Source organism: Hylobates moloch, unplaced genomic scaffold (assembly GCF_009828535.3).
Source record: "Hylobates moloch isolate HMO894 unplaced genomic scaffold, HMol_V3 SCAFFOLD_20, whole genome shotgun sequence".
Lineage (NCBI taxonomy): Eukaryota > Metazoa > Chordata > Mammalia > Primates > Hylobatidae > Hylobates > Hylobates moloch.
In genome coordinates, this window is record NW_026652295.1 from 42,786,420 (window position 1) to 42,798,746 (window position 12,327).

General features: G+C 37.7%; 1 protein-coding gene across 1 annotated transcript in view; it reads left to right on the forward strand.

Annotated features, from left to right (window-relative positions):
- The window catches only part of CDC5L (cell division cycle 5 like), a 61,860-nt gene extending 54,001 nt beyond the window's left edge, over positions 1 to 7,859 (forward strand). Inside the window, exons 15-16 of the mRNA XM_032140452.2 lie at positions 2,449 to 2,661; positions 3,390 to 7,859. Of these exons, the coding sequence (XP_031996343.1) occupies positions 2,449 to 2,661; positions 3,390 to 3,494 (318 nt within the window). The 3' untranslated portion in view covers positions 3,495 to 7,859. The remainder of the gene's footprint in view (positions 1 to 2,448; positions 2,662 to 3,389) is intronic.
- Positions 7,860 to 12,327: the final 4,468 nt, after the last annotated feature.

Consider the following 12,327-nt stretch of genomic DNA (forward strand, 5'->3'; position numbering starts at 1 on the left):
ATTCTCTGATAGTCTTATGGAGGTTCCTTTATACATGGTGATATGCTTTTTTCTTGCAGTTTTCAATACTCTGCCATTAGTTTTTGACATTTTAATTGTGATGTATCTTGGTAGGTCTCTTTGAATTTATCTTATTTGGTGACTTTTGGGCTTCCTGGATCTAGCTTTCCATTTCCTTCCCAACCCTTGGGTAGTTTTCTGCCATTATTTCTTTGAATATGTTAGTTGTTCTTTTCTCCTTCTGGCACCTGATAATGCATAAGTTGTTCTCCATGATGGTGTCTCATAAGTCTCTTAAGTCACTCTTTTTCATTATTTTTTCTTTTTGCTCCTGAGATTAGATGGTTTCCAGTGATCTGTCTTGTAGTTTACTGATCCTTTCATCTGCTTGATCTAGTCTGCTGTCAAATCCCTATATTGAATTTTTCAGTTCAGTTTTAGTATTTTTCAGATCTATGTTTTCTCATTGGTACTTTTTAATATTTTCTGTCTCTTTGTGGAAGTTCTCAGTTTGTTCTTGCATTGCTCTCTTGACCTTGGTGAGCATCTTTGTGACCATTATTTGGAATTTCCCGTTGGGTAAATCATATATCTCCAGTTCACTTGAGTTGGTTTCTATTGATTTATTTTGTTCCTTTTTTTTTGGAATATATTTTTCTATTTCTTAATTGTTCTTGACTCTCTCTGTGTTGGTTTCTGTGCATTACATGAGACAGCTGCCTCTCTCAGTCTTCTTTTTTTTTTCTCAGTCTTCTTAGACTGGCCTTGTGTAGCAGAAGGATCTCACCAATTCATCCAGCTAGAGATTTTAAGAAAATCTTTGTATTTGTTCAGACTGTTGTTTCTATTCTTGGTGCCATATTCCATCAGTACCCTGTGATCAGTAAGGTAGAAGCCAGATGCTTAGATGTAGCTGGGAAGGTTGAGGTGTTGGGTATGTGTCCTAGTTCCTTCTGTCATCATGTTGAAGTCAAGTGCTTGATTATTCCACCTTCTCTACACTAAGCCGTCTCTGTGGCAAATGCCTATGCTTGTATTGTGGCTGCACTCTATGATCCTGGGGAGATACCTGCTGGAAGTGGGCTTGTAGTTATGTCCACCTCTGTTTTCTGTGGTTTAGGGAGATTCAGAAATGCAAAGCCCTGTCACTTCCCAGAGCATAGGTTGTGAAGGGTACAGTCGCTTGTCTGTGTGGAGCTATAAAAGTGTGGCACTCAGTCTGTGGACAAACTCCTTTTAGGAAGAATGAGTAGGCCTGGAATTATCAGTGGGATGTGCTGGGGGAAAGGCTCAGGATATGCCAGGTTCCTGCTCAGGCTGCCTGAGGGGTACTGTTTGTCTCCCCCGTTAGCTCTGATGCAAGTTAGAGGCCAGGCTGTCAAGTAGCCCCTGGAAGAGTAGACAGTTATAAACCCTTTTTGGAGAGAAAATGAGAGCTACATGTTCCAGACTCTTTTCTTCACTGCTCCCAGGGAGTGTAGCCCTAGAAAGTATTTGTACACCTGTTTAAAACCACCTCCTTGTTTTTTGATCTAGAGAGACATGCATATGCTTAGTCTCTTCCGTTACCACATCTAGGAGATTTAGGATATAGTCCTTTGGGTGGATGCTGTGCAAATTGAGGCATTTGATGTGTGGACAAACTCCTTCTAGGAGGAATTGGTAGGCCTAGAGTTACTGCTGGGGCAGGCCAGGGGGAAAGGCTCGGAAAGTGTCCAGCTGCTGCTTAGGCTGCCAGAAGGCTACTTCTGCACTGTCCGATTAACTCCCCCATGCAATTAAAAGCCAGGCTGTCGAGTAGCCACTGAAAGACTGTGCCATGAGCCCCTTCCAGGGAGAAATGTGGAGCTTCACGTTCTTCGCTGCTTCTCTGCACTGCCCCCAAAGGGTGTAGTCCCTGAAAGTACTTGCATGCTTGATTAAAAGTATCACTTTGTTCTAGGGATTTAGTGATCTAGGAAGACTTGCACTAGATCCCTCAGCTCCCAGAGCCAGGAGATTTAGGATGCAGGCCCTTGGATGGGAACTGTAAAAGTTGGGGTCTTGATGTGTCAACAGACTCCCAGAAGTACATTTTTGGGATATAGATGATGAAGATGGCTTGCAGCTAGTCCCAAAATAAATAGGTTGAATGATAGCAGCAGTCATTTTCAGAAAGTAGACTTTAGTTTTTCCCATACTGTGACATTCAAGCCCTCTTTGAAGTTCAATCATGGGTCAAATTATTATAAATAGATTATAGATTATTTGGGACTCACCATAAAACCCTTTAGGTGCAAAATAAATCCTTCTTAAGCTTGATATTTTGTTACAGTAGTTGAGCTATAAGGAGTTCTAGTGTATTTTTGCTTTGAGGCACGTACATGAACTAATAGTACCTTTTCAGCCCTGTTATTTAGTAGCCTGCTTTTCTCATGTATGCTGAGGTGATCTTCCCCTGCTCTCCAGATAAACAGGGGTCACATGACGACAGAAGCCAAGAGAGCTGCAAAGATGGAAAAGAAGATGAAAATTTTGCTTGGGGGTTACCAGTCTCGTGCTATGGGGCTCATGAAACAGTTGAATGATTTATGGGACCAAATTGAACAGGCTCACTTGGAGTTACGCACTTTTGAAGAACTCAAGAAACATGAAGATTCTGCTATTCCCCGGAGGCTAGAGGTAACGTTGTATATTGAACTGTTGCTTAAAAAGAGTGCTGCAAAGAATCATCAGAGCTGTCCTCTTTTACTTCTCCTATGTAGACTGTCTCTGAAGTTGGTACTGTCAGGCTTTTAAAAATGAGAGCCTAAAGTGTTTGACTTTCTAATCTAGAATTGCCTCTGTGTAGATGGATAGACCAGGCAAGTTGTAGATACAAAGGCCTCCCCTTACTCATTTTCTGTTTCATATGTAGATACACTGTGAAATGGATACTTAGCCCTTGTAATTTGTCCCCTTGAAACTTAATTGCATCCCATTCATGTAGCTCTGTGAGGGGAAACTAAACCAGTATCTTTTTGTTTTATAACTTAGGTTACTGGGAACATAGCTAGTCCTCCTAAACTATCAAATTCCTTTGACCAGGTTTGGATTGAATTTATCTCCCAAATGTGCGTAATAGCTCCTGTCCAGCTAAAGGGCAGTCAGGGCTTCTTGAAGTGTATTTGGGGGTATTATTAAGACGTAGTGGTTTGTTTATTTGAAGTAGCAGCAGGATTTCATATGACCAAAGAATGGCTGTGATACTGGTTTTATAGCAAAAGTATTTGATATGTTTGTTTCTCTTTGAGAAATATTTACCTCTTAAGAATCATGATTTAATTCAGCTGGTTTTTAAGATAGTAAAGTACTGTAGATTTTTTTCAGTATAGTTTACATCTAAAATAATTACTTTTTTCTTCTTTAAGTGTCTAAAAGAAGACGTTCAGCGACAGCAAGAAAGAGAAAAGGAACTTCAACATAGATATGCCGATTTGCTGCTGGAGAAAGAGACTTTAAAGTCAAAATTCTGAAGTACAGTTTATATTCTGTCACAGGATTAATTAATTGCCGGTTTTCATACTCTAGAAGGCTGAAACTGATGTTTATCTTCATTGACAAATTTACCCACCATCTGTGGTTTTTCAGTTGTTTATTTTAAATGATATCGATCTTACACATTCTGTGTATAAAGACGTTAACTCCACAGGACGGACATTTTAGAGTTTAAATTATTAAGGCTATCATTCTTTTAGCAATGTCACATTTGCAAACTTTTTTAGTTTTGGCCTTTAATTTAAAAAGCCTAATTTTAAAGTGCTGCCTGTGAGTAACTCTTGAATAAAAACAAAATATAAAAAATTGAGAATGTAGCCTTTTGTTTGAAGTAATTAGATACTTAAGAGTGCCCGCAAACCAGCAGCTCTGTACTCTGTGTCATATTTAATGAGTAACTCTTGGGTAATCAAAATGGTGATGCAGTATCTTAAACACTTAAGAGGCAGTTCTTTGTGGCTTTGTTAGTTTCAGCAAAGAGTGGTCATTTCTGTATACACTGACAAGTTAGATTAACTTTTTAGTACCTCAAATTTTTTTTTTAATATCACTTTAAAGAAGGTCTCTTCTCTGCCAGCTACTTAAATAATTTATGGATCAGGGCTCAAAAGATTTAACTTTCCTTGTCCCATGATTTTCTTGTAAGTATTTTTTGACAAAAGCATTTTAAAAGTTAATTTCAAGAAGGCCATCAAACTTAAAGCTCTATGTTTAGCGTAAGAAGTCAGTTACATCAGTGTAGAATTTGGGGAATGGATAGAGGTGGAGATATTTAATTTTATAATAATTCATATAAATTGATTTAGTTACAGTATCAGCTACAAGCTCATTATAGGCCAGCAATGTTTTGAGATCACCAAAAACATTTGCCCAGTCTTAGAATACTAGGGACTATAGGAAGGGAAGGGAAGGGATTCATTCATTCATTCATTCATTCGATACTGAATGTATACCCTGTGCCAGAGTCTTAGAGAGAGAATAACGAACAAAATAGGCCTAGTTCTTGTTTAGTAGAGCTTATAATCTTTTGAGAATGACAGACAGTTAAAATCCAAATGTTTATTTGGTGATTCTTATGTGTCAGACACTTACTTAAGTATTGGAGATAAGCAGTTATTAAGACAGAGTTCTTGCTCTCCTGGAGGTGACATTAGTGGGGAGGAGATACTAAGTATGTACAGGGAAGGTATCAGACCATGAGTTTTAGATTCTATGGAGGAAATTAAAGTAGGGTGATTATGAGATAGTGAATGAGTGGCTATTTTAGACTGGACGATCAAAGAGACCTCTTGGAAGGCAGCTGTGCTCACCACTATACCACCGCGCTATACCGCACTGTACCACTATAAGCTGCACGGCCAAAGAGACCTCTTAAAGAAGTAACATTTAAGATAACATGTGATTGACATTTTAGAATGGGTTATCCTTGTGAGATTCAAGGAAAGAACATCCTAGGTGGAGTGAATAGCAAACAGAAAGCCTCTTTTATATGTTTGAGGAACAAAAAGGACAATGTGGCTAGAGCGTCAAAAATGGCATTTCTGTATATAAGGCCTTGTTGTATAGAGCCACATAAATAAGGCTATAATAAGGAATTTGGATCTTACTTTAAATATGATAAGAATCGATGAGAAGATCTAAGCAAAGGAATGACATGATCAGATTTGGTTTTAGAAACATCACTATCTCCTTAGTGTGTAAAATCTCACCAGGCTGGAGATAGGGAAGCCAGTCCATTTAGGAGCCTGATGCAGTGATCCAGACAAAAAAATAATAGTGTAATAGGTAATAGTAGTGGAGGTTAATAGGTAATAGTAGTGGAGATATGTGGAGAGACATGATAGGTATATACTTAATAGTCTTATCAGACCATAAATTGATATTTTCCTGGTATGTAGTCACTTAATTCAAATACTTTTTTCCGTAAGTTCTGGGTTTTCTAGGAAAAACTTCAGTATCATCAGTGAATAATGATAGTGTTTCTTCTGATAGTTTTATTTCACTTTTATTGCATGTTTTGTTATCTGAAATGTTTAGGACAATGTTAAATAACAATAATGATGTTAGACATTTTTGTTTTTTTCTTATTTTAATGGGAATGTCCATACTTTTTACTTTTAAGTTTGCTGTTGGGAGTTAGATAGTCTTTATCTGAAAGACAGTGTCTCTCTTTTAGTTTTTAATGAGTTTGAATTAGAAATGGCTCTGGAACTTTAAGCAATATACCATTTGGGCATCTATTAAAGCATTCATATAATTTTTCTCATTTGATGTTTTGATGAGGTATATTAATAGATTTTCCCACATTAAATAATCTTTGCACTCCTGGAATCAGGTAGATTAATTTTTAAAAGAAATTTTAAAGGATTTATAGTTTATTTGCATTTTTTGTAGTCTTGAATTATATGGATTTAAAAGTTGATCTAATATTAATAAAGGCTCACTTTGTTTTCAAAATTTGAAGTAATTCACATACTTGTAGCCTAAAAAAATCAGCAGGAATTACAAAATTTCAAAACTGGTGCATTGTAAACTGCATATGCATTTACCGGGTAGCAGTGCCACTTGAAATGGTGAACAGACACACTGTTATCCTTTGTTAGTATCATGTAAAGCCCAGGATTCTTTACCAGCACCATGCAGCGATTTTGGTGACTATTTTAACATTCACACTGAGGTCAGGGGTGGTGAGTCATGCCTGTAGTCCTAGCACTTTGGGAGGCCAAAGTGGGAGGATCATTTGAGCTCAGGAGTTCAAGATTAGCCTGGGTAACATAGTGAGACCCTGTCTCTATTAAAAAATAATAACAATAAAAATAACATTCACACTGGTATTGTTCACTAAGGTATTGGTCGTTAAGGCATTCATTAAGGTATTGTTAAAACTTGTGTTAAGCATGTTAAAGTCTCAGTAACTTTGGGATAGAAATAAAATGTGATAAAAAGCTGAAAGAAACCACCACAAGGGAGAGTCCTTTTTGAAATATTAGAGACATGATGCTGTCTAATAAAAAACGACATCAAAGAAAAACTACACTATAGTGATGGCAGACTTAATGTTGGCCAACCATGCATCCTCCCTAGAAATGCATCTGAATTTGATTTACTAATCTTTTATTTAGGAAATTTACATTTTTACATTAGTGAGATTGGTCTTTTGGGCTATTGTACTTTTTTTTTTTTGAGATGGAGTCTTGCTTTATCACCCAGGCTGGAGTGCAGCGGTGCAGTCTTGGCCCACTGCAACCTCTGCCTCCTGGGCTCAAGTGATTCTCTGCCTCAGCCTTCCGAGTAGCTGGGACTACAGGCACGTGCCACCACACCCGGCTAATTTTTGTATTTTTAGTAGAGACGGAGTTTCGCTATGTTGGCCAGGCTGGTCTTGAATTCCTGACCTCAGGTGATCCACCTACCTCGGCCTCCCAAAGTGCTAGGATTATAGGTGTAAGCCACCATGCCCAGCCTGGTTATTGTATTTTGACATTGGGATTTTGCTAGCTCTCTAAAGTAAATAGGATAACTGTGTATCTTTTTCTGTGCATTAAGCAGTTACAACACGGGAATGATTTGTTCATGAAAGGTTGAAAGTCTGTACTTGTAGAACTTTTGAGTTCACAGTGCTTTCTGGAAATAATTTCTTTATAACTGTCAGTTTCTTTTGTGACTATTATGTTATCTATTTTTAAATTTAAGCAACTTTAAATTTAAAAAATTGTTTTAAAGTATATTTTTCCTTTTATGTTTATTTAGTAAATTTAGGTAATGTATACTTTTTAAGAAATATTTTTATTTAGTTTAAATATAAACATCTGTTGTTAGCAGAAAATTCTAATAGCAATCTCTTTTCTATTAACTTTGCCATTTCTAAGTTCTAGGAAATTTACCTTCTCTTAATTCTACCACTTTTTACTTGATTAGACTTGTTAAGGATATACATTTTCTGTTCAGAAAACTAGTGTTTTGATTGGCTTATCGATTGTGATTTTGTTTCAAAATATGTTAATTTCTCAATTTAGGCTTATTATTTTGTTTTCTGTAGATTTTTTTGACTTTTTGAGACTGATGCTTATTTTTTGCTTGTATACAAATGAATGTGTTGAAGACTTTTGAACTATCTCTTAAGGTCAAATATGTTCACATTCCAGCCATTCTGATATGTAGTAGTCTTGTTTTCTAAGTAGTTTATCATTGTGTTTTAAATTTCTGGTTCAATAATTTTTTCAAAATATCCGTATAGTTGGCTTAAATTTTTTTTTTTTTTTTTGCTAGTTGTAGGATTTTTACCTTCTGGAAAAAAAATGTGGTTTATGTAGTTTCTGTTTATTGAGGTTTGGGGGCCTAGCATCTTTAAAAACTGTTCTATGGATGTTATAAATGAAGATTTATTTAGTTTGTATAGGACAGAGGTGAATGTGTATTTATTCAACCAACTTATTATTCAAATTTAATGTTCTTATTGTTGTTATAGATACCCTAGAATAATGGTGTTTTCTTAAAGTCTCCGATTATAGTTGTTTCTCTCTATTTCATTTGTTTCTCTAGAGCTTTTGCTTTGTGTATTTTGATAGTGTTATTTAGTGTAAAATACTTGTGTCTGTTACATACAATTCATAAGGAAGACTTCATGGCCTAAAGCTATCCTTTTTGTTTTGTTTATGCTTTTTGCCTGGAATTTTACTTTCTTTGTTATTAGAATTTCTCTTCTTTCTTTGCTTATATTTGCATGATAAATTGTCTATCCTTTTATTTTCAACTTTCTTATATAATTTTTAGTTGTCTCTTAAACAGCATATCTTGTTGAATTTTGTATTTCAAACCATTTCGAGAGTGTTTGGCTTTTAATAGGGTCTGTTTTGTTTTGTATGCTAATTAATGACTTTAGTCTTCTGTAATCATGTCTTATACTTTCTCACTGATGTCCGTAAATGGACTGTAATTTCTTGGTTTTAATTTTCTTAGTGATTTAGAAAATATACATCATCTTTTAAGTCTTACAAATAATTATGGTATCTATCATTCAGGGTTTAGGATCTGTTCAGGAGAAAGAAAGCAAACCAGTAATTTGAACAAGGAAGACTGAATATGAAGATTACTGACCAGTAGTAGGGAGTTAACTACTAAGAGGGAAAAATACATCTCTAAATAATACAGGAATGGCAGATGTAGGGAGCAGCTGCTACCTGCAGACAGAGAGTAACCGAAGAAGGACTTGGAAGAGCTCTTTCCCGCCTCCTCAAAGGCTGAGATTCACATCTCACTGAAGAGAGTGTGGGTGGAGAAGTTTGCTGAGCTGCCAGGGTGCCAGGGAACCTCGCTAGAAAGTCAGTTGCTGAGGGTGCTCGTGATACTTGGAGGAAACCTGCCTCCTGGGGCGTTAGCAGAACTCCAGAGCACCCACACCACTGGGTCTCCCACGCCTCCCTGGTAGAGAGAGGTGCCACTGGTGGCAAGGAAGCCACATGCTGACAGTGACACAGTAGGAGCAAGAAGGAAAAGCGCCAGAACCAGAAGTCAAGCCCCTTCCACTCGTGTCCCTCAGTGGCTGTGCTGTTGGATCCACTGGCAAAACGGAAACGTTTCTAGGTTACAACTCCTGTATCATAAAGCAGGGTGAATTTGGAGCTGGCACAATAACCGTTGTTTTTCAAAATCACACTCAAGCCTGTAGTTTTCTGGACTTCTGAGTAAAGAATGAACCAGTGGTTTGAGCCAATTTTAATTCCTTTAGCAGCTCCTTTACACTGTGGTCATGGGATGGCTTATATATGCCTCTGGGGGATCTCTAGGGTATGCATCCTATTTCATTATTTAAGGCTGTTTATTTCATCTGGTTGTCCCTGGTGGCCAGTCTTTGGGTTTGGTTCCAAGTTTTTCACCTCTGCCTGGCCTCTTGGGATTGGATTATTTGTTGAAAGTGTTTCCTTGGTTCTTCATCCTTCCTGCAGTCCTACATTATTTCTTTGGGTCTCCTCTGCACATTTGCTGCCAGAGATAAGGCCAAGGATGGGAGTTCAGGCAATACTACAGTAGTCCCCCCTTGAGGTTTCACTTTCTGAGATTTACAATCTGTAGTCAGCATGGCCCCAAAATATTAAGTCAAAAAATTCCAGAAAGAAATAAGTAATTCGTGCTTTTTAAATTACACACAGTTCTGAGTAGTGTGATGAAATCTCTCATGGTCTCACTCCATCCTGCCCAGGAGGCGAATCATCCTGTTGTCCAGTGTATCCGGCTTGTGTATACTACTGGCTCATTAGCCAGCTCTGTTATCAGAAAGTACAGTTACTCATCACTTGATGGGGAGGATACCTTTTGAGGAATGTGTTGGTAGGTGACTCTGTCATTGTGGGAGCATCTTAAGAATGTACTTACACAAAGCTAGATGATATAGCCTGCCACACACCTAGGCTACAAATCTGTACAGCATGTTACTGTACTGAATACTGTAGGCAAGTGTAACAGTCAACTATTTGTATACCTAACATAGGTGTGTATGTGTGTATATATACATATACATATATATACATATACATACGTATATACATATACATATATACATATATATACACGCATATACACATACACACCTATGTTAGGTATACATACATATATATATATATATAGCAAATATACAGTAAAAATATGGTATAAAAGATTAAATGGTGCACCTGTATAGGGCACTTACCGTGAGTGGAGCTTGCAGGACTGGAAGTTGCCCTGGGTGAGTCAGTGAATGAGTGGTGAGTGAATGTGAAGGCCAGGACATTACACTACTGTAGACTTACAAACACTGCACACTTAGGCTACACTAAATTTAAAAAGTAAAGTAATCGTGTTACACTTTATGACAGCTATGACATCACTAGGTGATACAAATTTTTCAGCTCTGCTGTAACTTCATGGGGACGTCATACATGTTGTCTATTCACTAAAACATTGAAGAGAGGTTAGTAATCTCTATGATTAATAGACTAACATTTTAAAGATAGGCTTAAATATTTCGAAAGCTTTGCTCTGTCTCAAGATTTTTTTCTTTGAAAAAAGAAGACAATAACTTAGTAATATATGTGTATTAAAATTACCCGTTATAAGAGACTTGTTAATGTACCATGTAGAGTTGTGCTGTCCCATATGGGAGCCACTAGCCACACATGGTTGTTGAGTGCCTGAAACGTGGCTGTTGTAAAATTTGAGGTATGCTATTAAGTGTAAAATACTGGGTTTTGAAGACAATATGAAAGTAAATGTAATATAGCTCAATTTTTTTATATTGCTTACCTGTTGAAATGACAGTATGGTTGACCCTTGAACAACATGGGTTTGAACTGCAGTTTAATTATACAAGGATTTTCTTTTTCCTCTGCCATCCCTAATCCAGCAAGACCAGTCCCTTCCCTTCCACCTCCTCCTCGGCCCACTCGATGTGAAGATGATGCAGATGAAGACCTTCATGATGATCCCCTTCCACTTAATGAATTCTAGATATATTTTGTCTTCCTTAACGATTTTTAAGATAACATATTCTGGCTGGTGTGGTGGTCTATGCCTGTAATCCAAGTGTTTTGGGAGGCTGTAGTGGGAGAGTCACTTGAGGCCAGGAGTTTGAGACCAGGCTGGGGGTGAGGTGGAACTAGAAGGTGTGGAGAAAGTGAATCCTTGTATGCTGTTGGTGGGAGTGTAGATTAGTGCAGCCATTATGGAAAACAGTACAGAGGTTGCTAAAAAAGTAAAAGGTAAACCTACCACATGACTCAGCAATCCCTCTTCTGGGTATACACTCACAGGAAATGCAGTCACTACTTCATAAAGATACCTGGTCTGTCATGTTCATTGCAGCATTATCCACAATAGGAAACACAGAAGCACAACTAACTGCCCATCGACAGATTCATGTGTAAACACACACGCACACACACACGATGTAATATTCTGCCTTAAAAAAGGAGATCCTGCCATTTGCTGTAACATGGATGAACTTAGAGGACGTTATGCTAAGTGAAATAATGCAGACACAGAAAAATATGGCACCATCTCACATGAAATCTAAAAACAAAAGGTCTAATACATAGAGATGAAAATGGTGGTTACCAGGGATTGGGGGAGTAGGAAATGTGGAGATCTAATTCAAAGGATGCAAAGTAGCAGCTCTGTAGGATGGACAAGTTAGCCATCTAATGTACAATATGAGCACTATAGTTAATACTGAATTGTACTCAGGACTATTGCGAAATGAGTAGGTTTTAGCTGCTCTTGCCACACAAGAAGGGTAGTTGTGAGATGATGGCTGTGTCAAACTTGCTTCACTATAGTAGTGATTTTTACTATCTATATGTGTTTCATACATTTCATAACACGTTGTCTGTTAAACACAAAATTTATAAAAGAAAGGATATGTGGGAGATGGTTATTTGATTACTCCAAGGTGAGCTTCCTGCTTCCCCACAAAAATGGTCAAGTCTGTCAACTATAGTTTGGGTTTTAAAACTCTTCATCTGAGGAAGGAGAGATCAAGAAAACCTGCCCAGATGTAGGCTTTGCTTGCTTAAGAAATCTAGAAGTTAGTTTTTTTGTAATGACAGGAGCTCTCTGTGTTGCCCTGGTTGGTCTTGAACTCCTGGCCTCACGGGATTCTCCCGTCTCAGCCTCCCAAAGTGCTGGGATTATAGGTGTGAGCCACCGCACCCTGCCTAGACTAGAAGTTTCAAACGTCCATAGGAATTTCCAGTGTCTTCCCTCAAGCTTCTCTTGATTGGTTCTGAAAATCTGGTGGAAGAAAAAGGAGGATGGCAGCTGCCCACATTATTTTTTGTA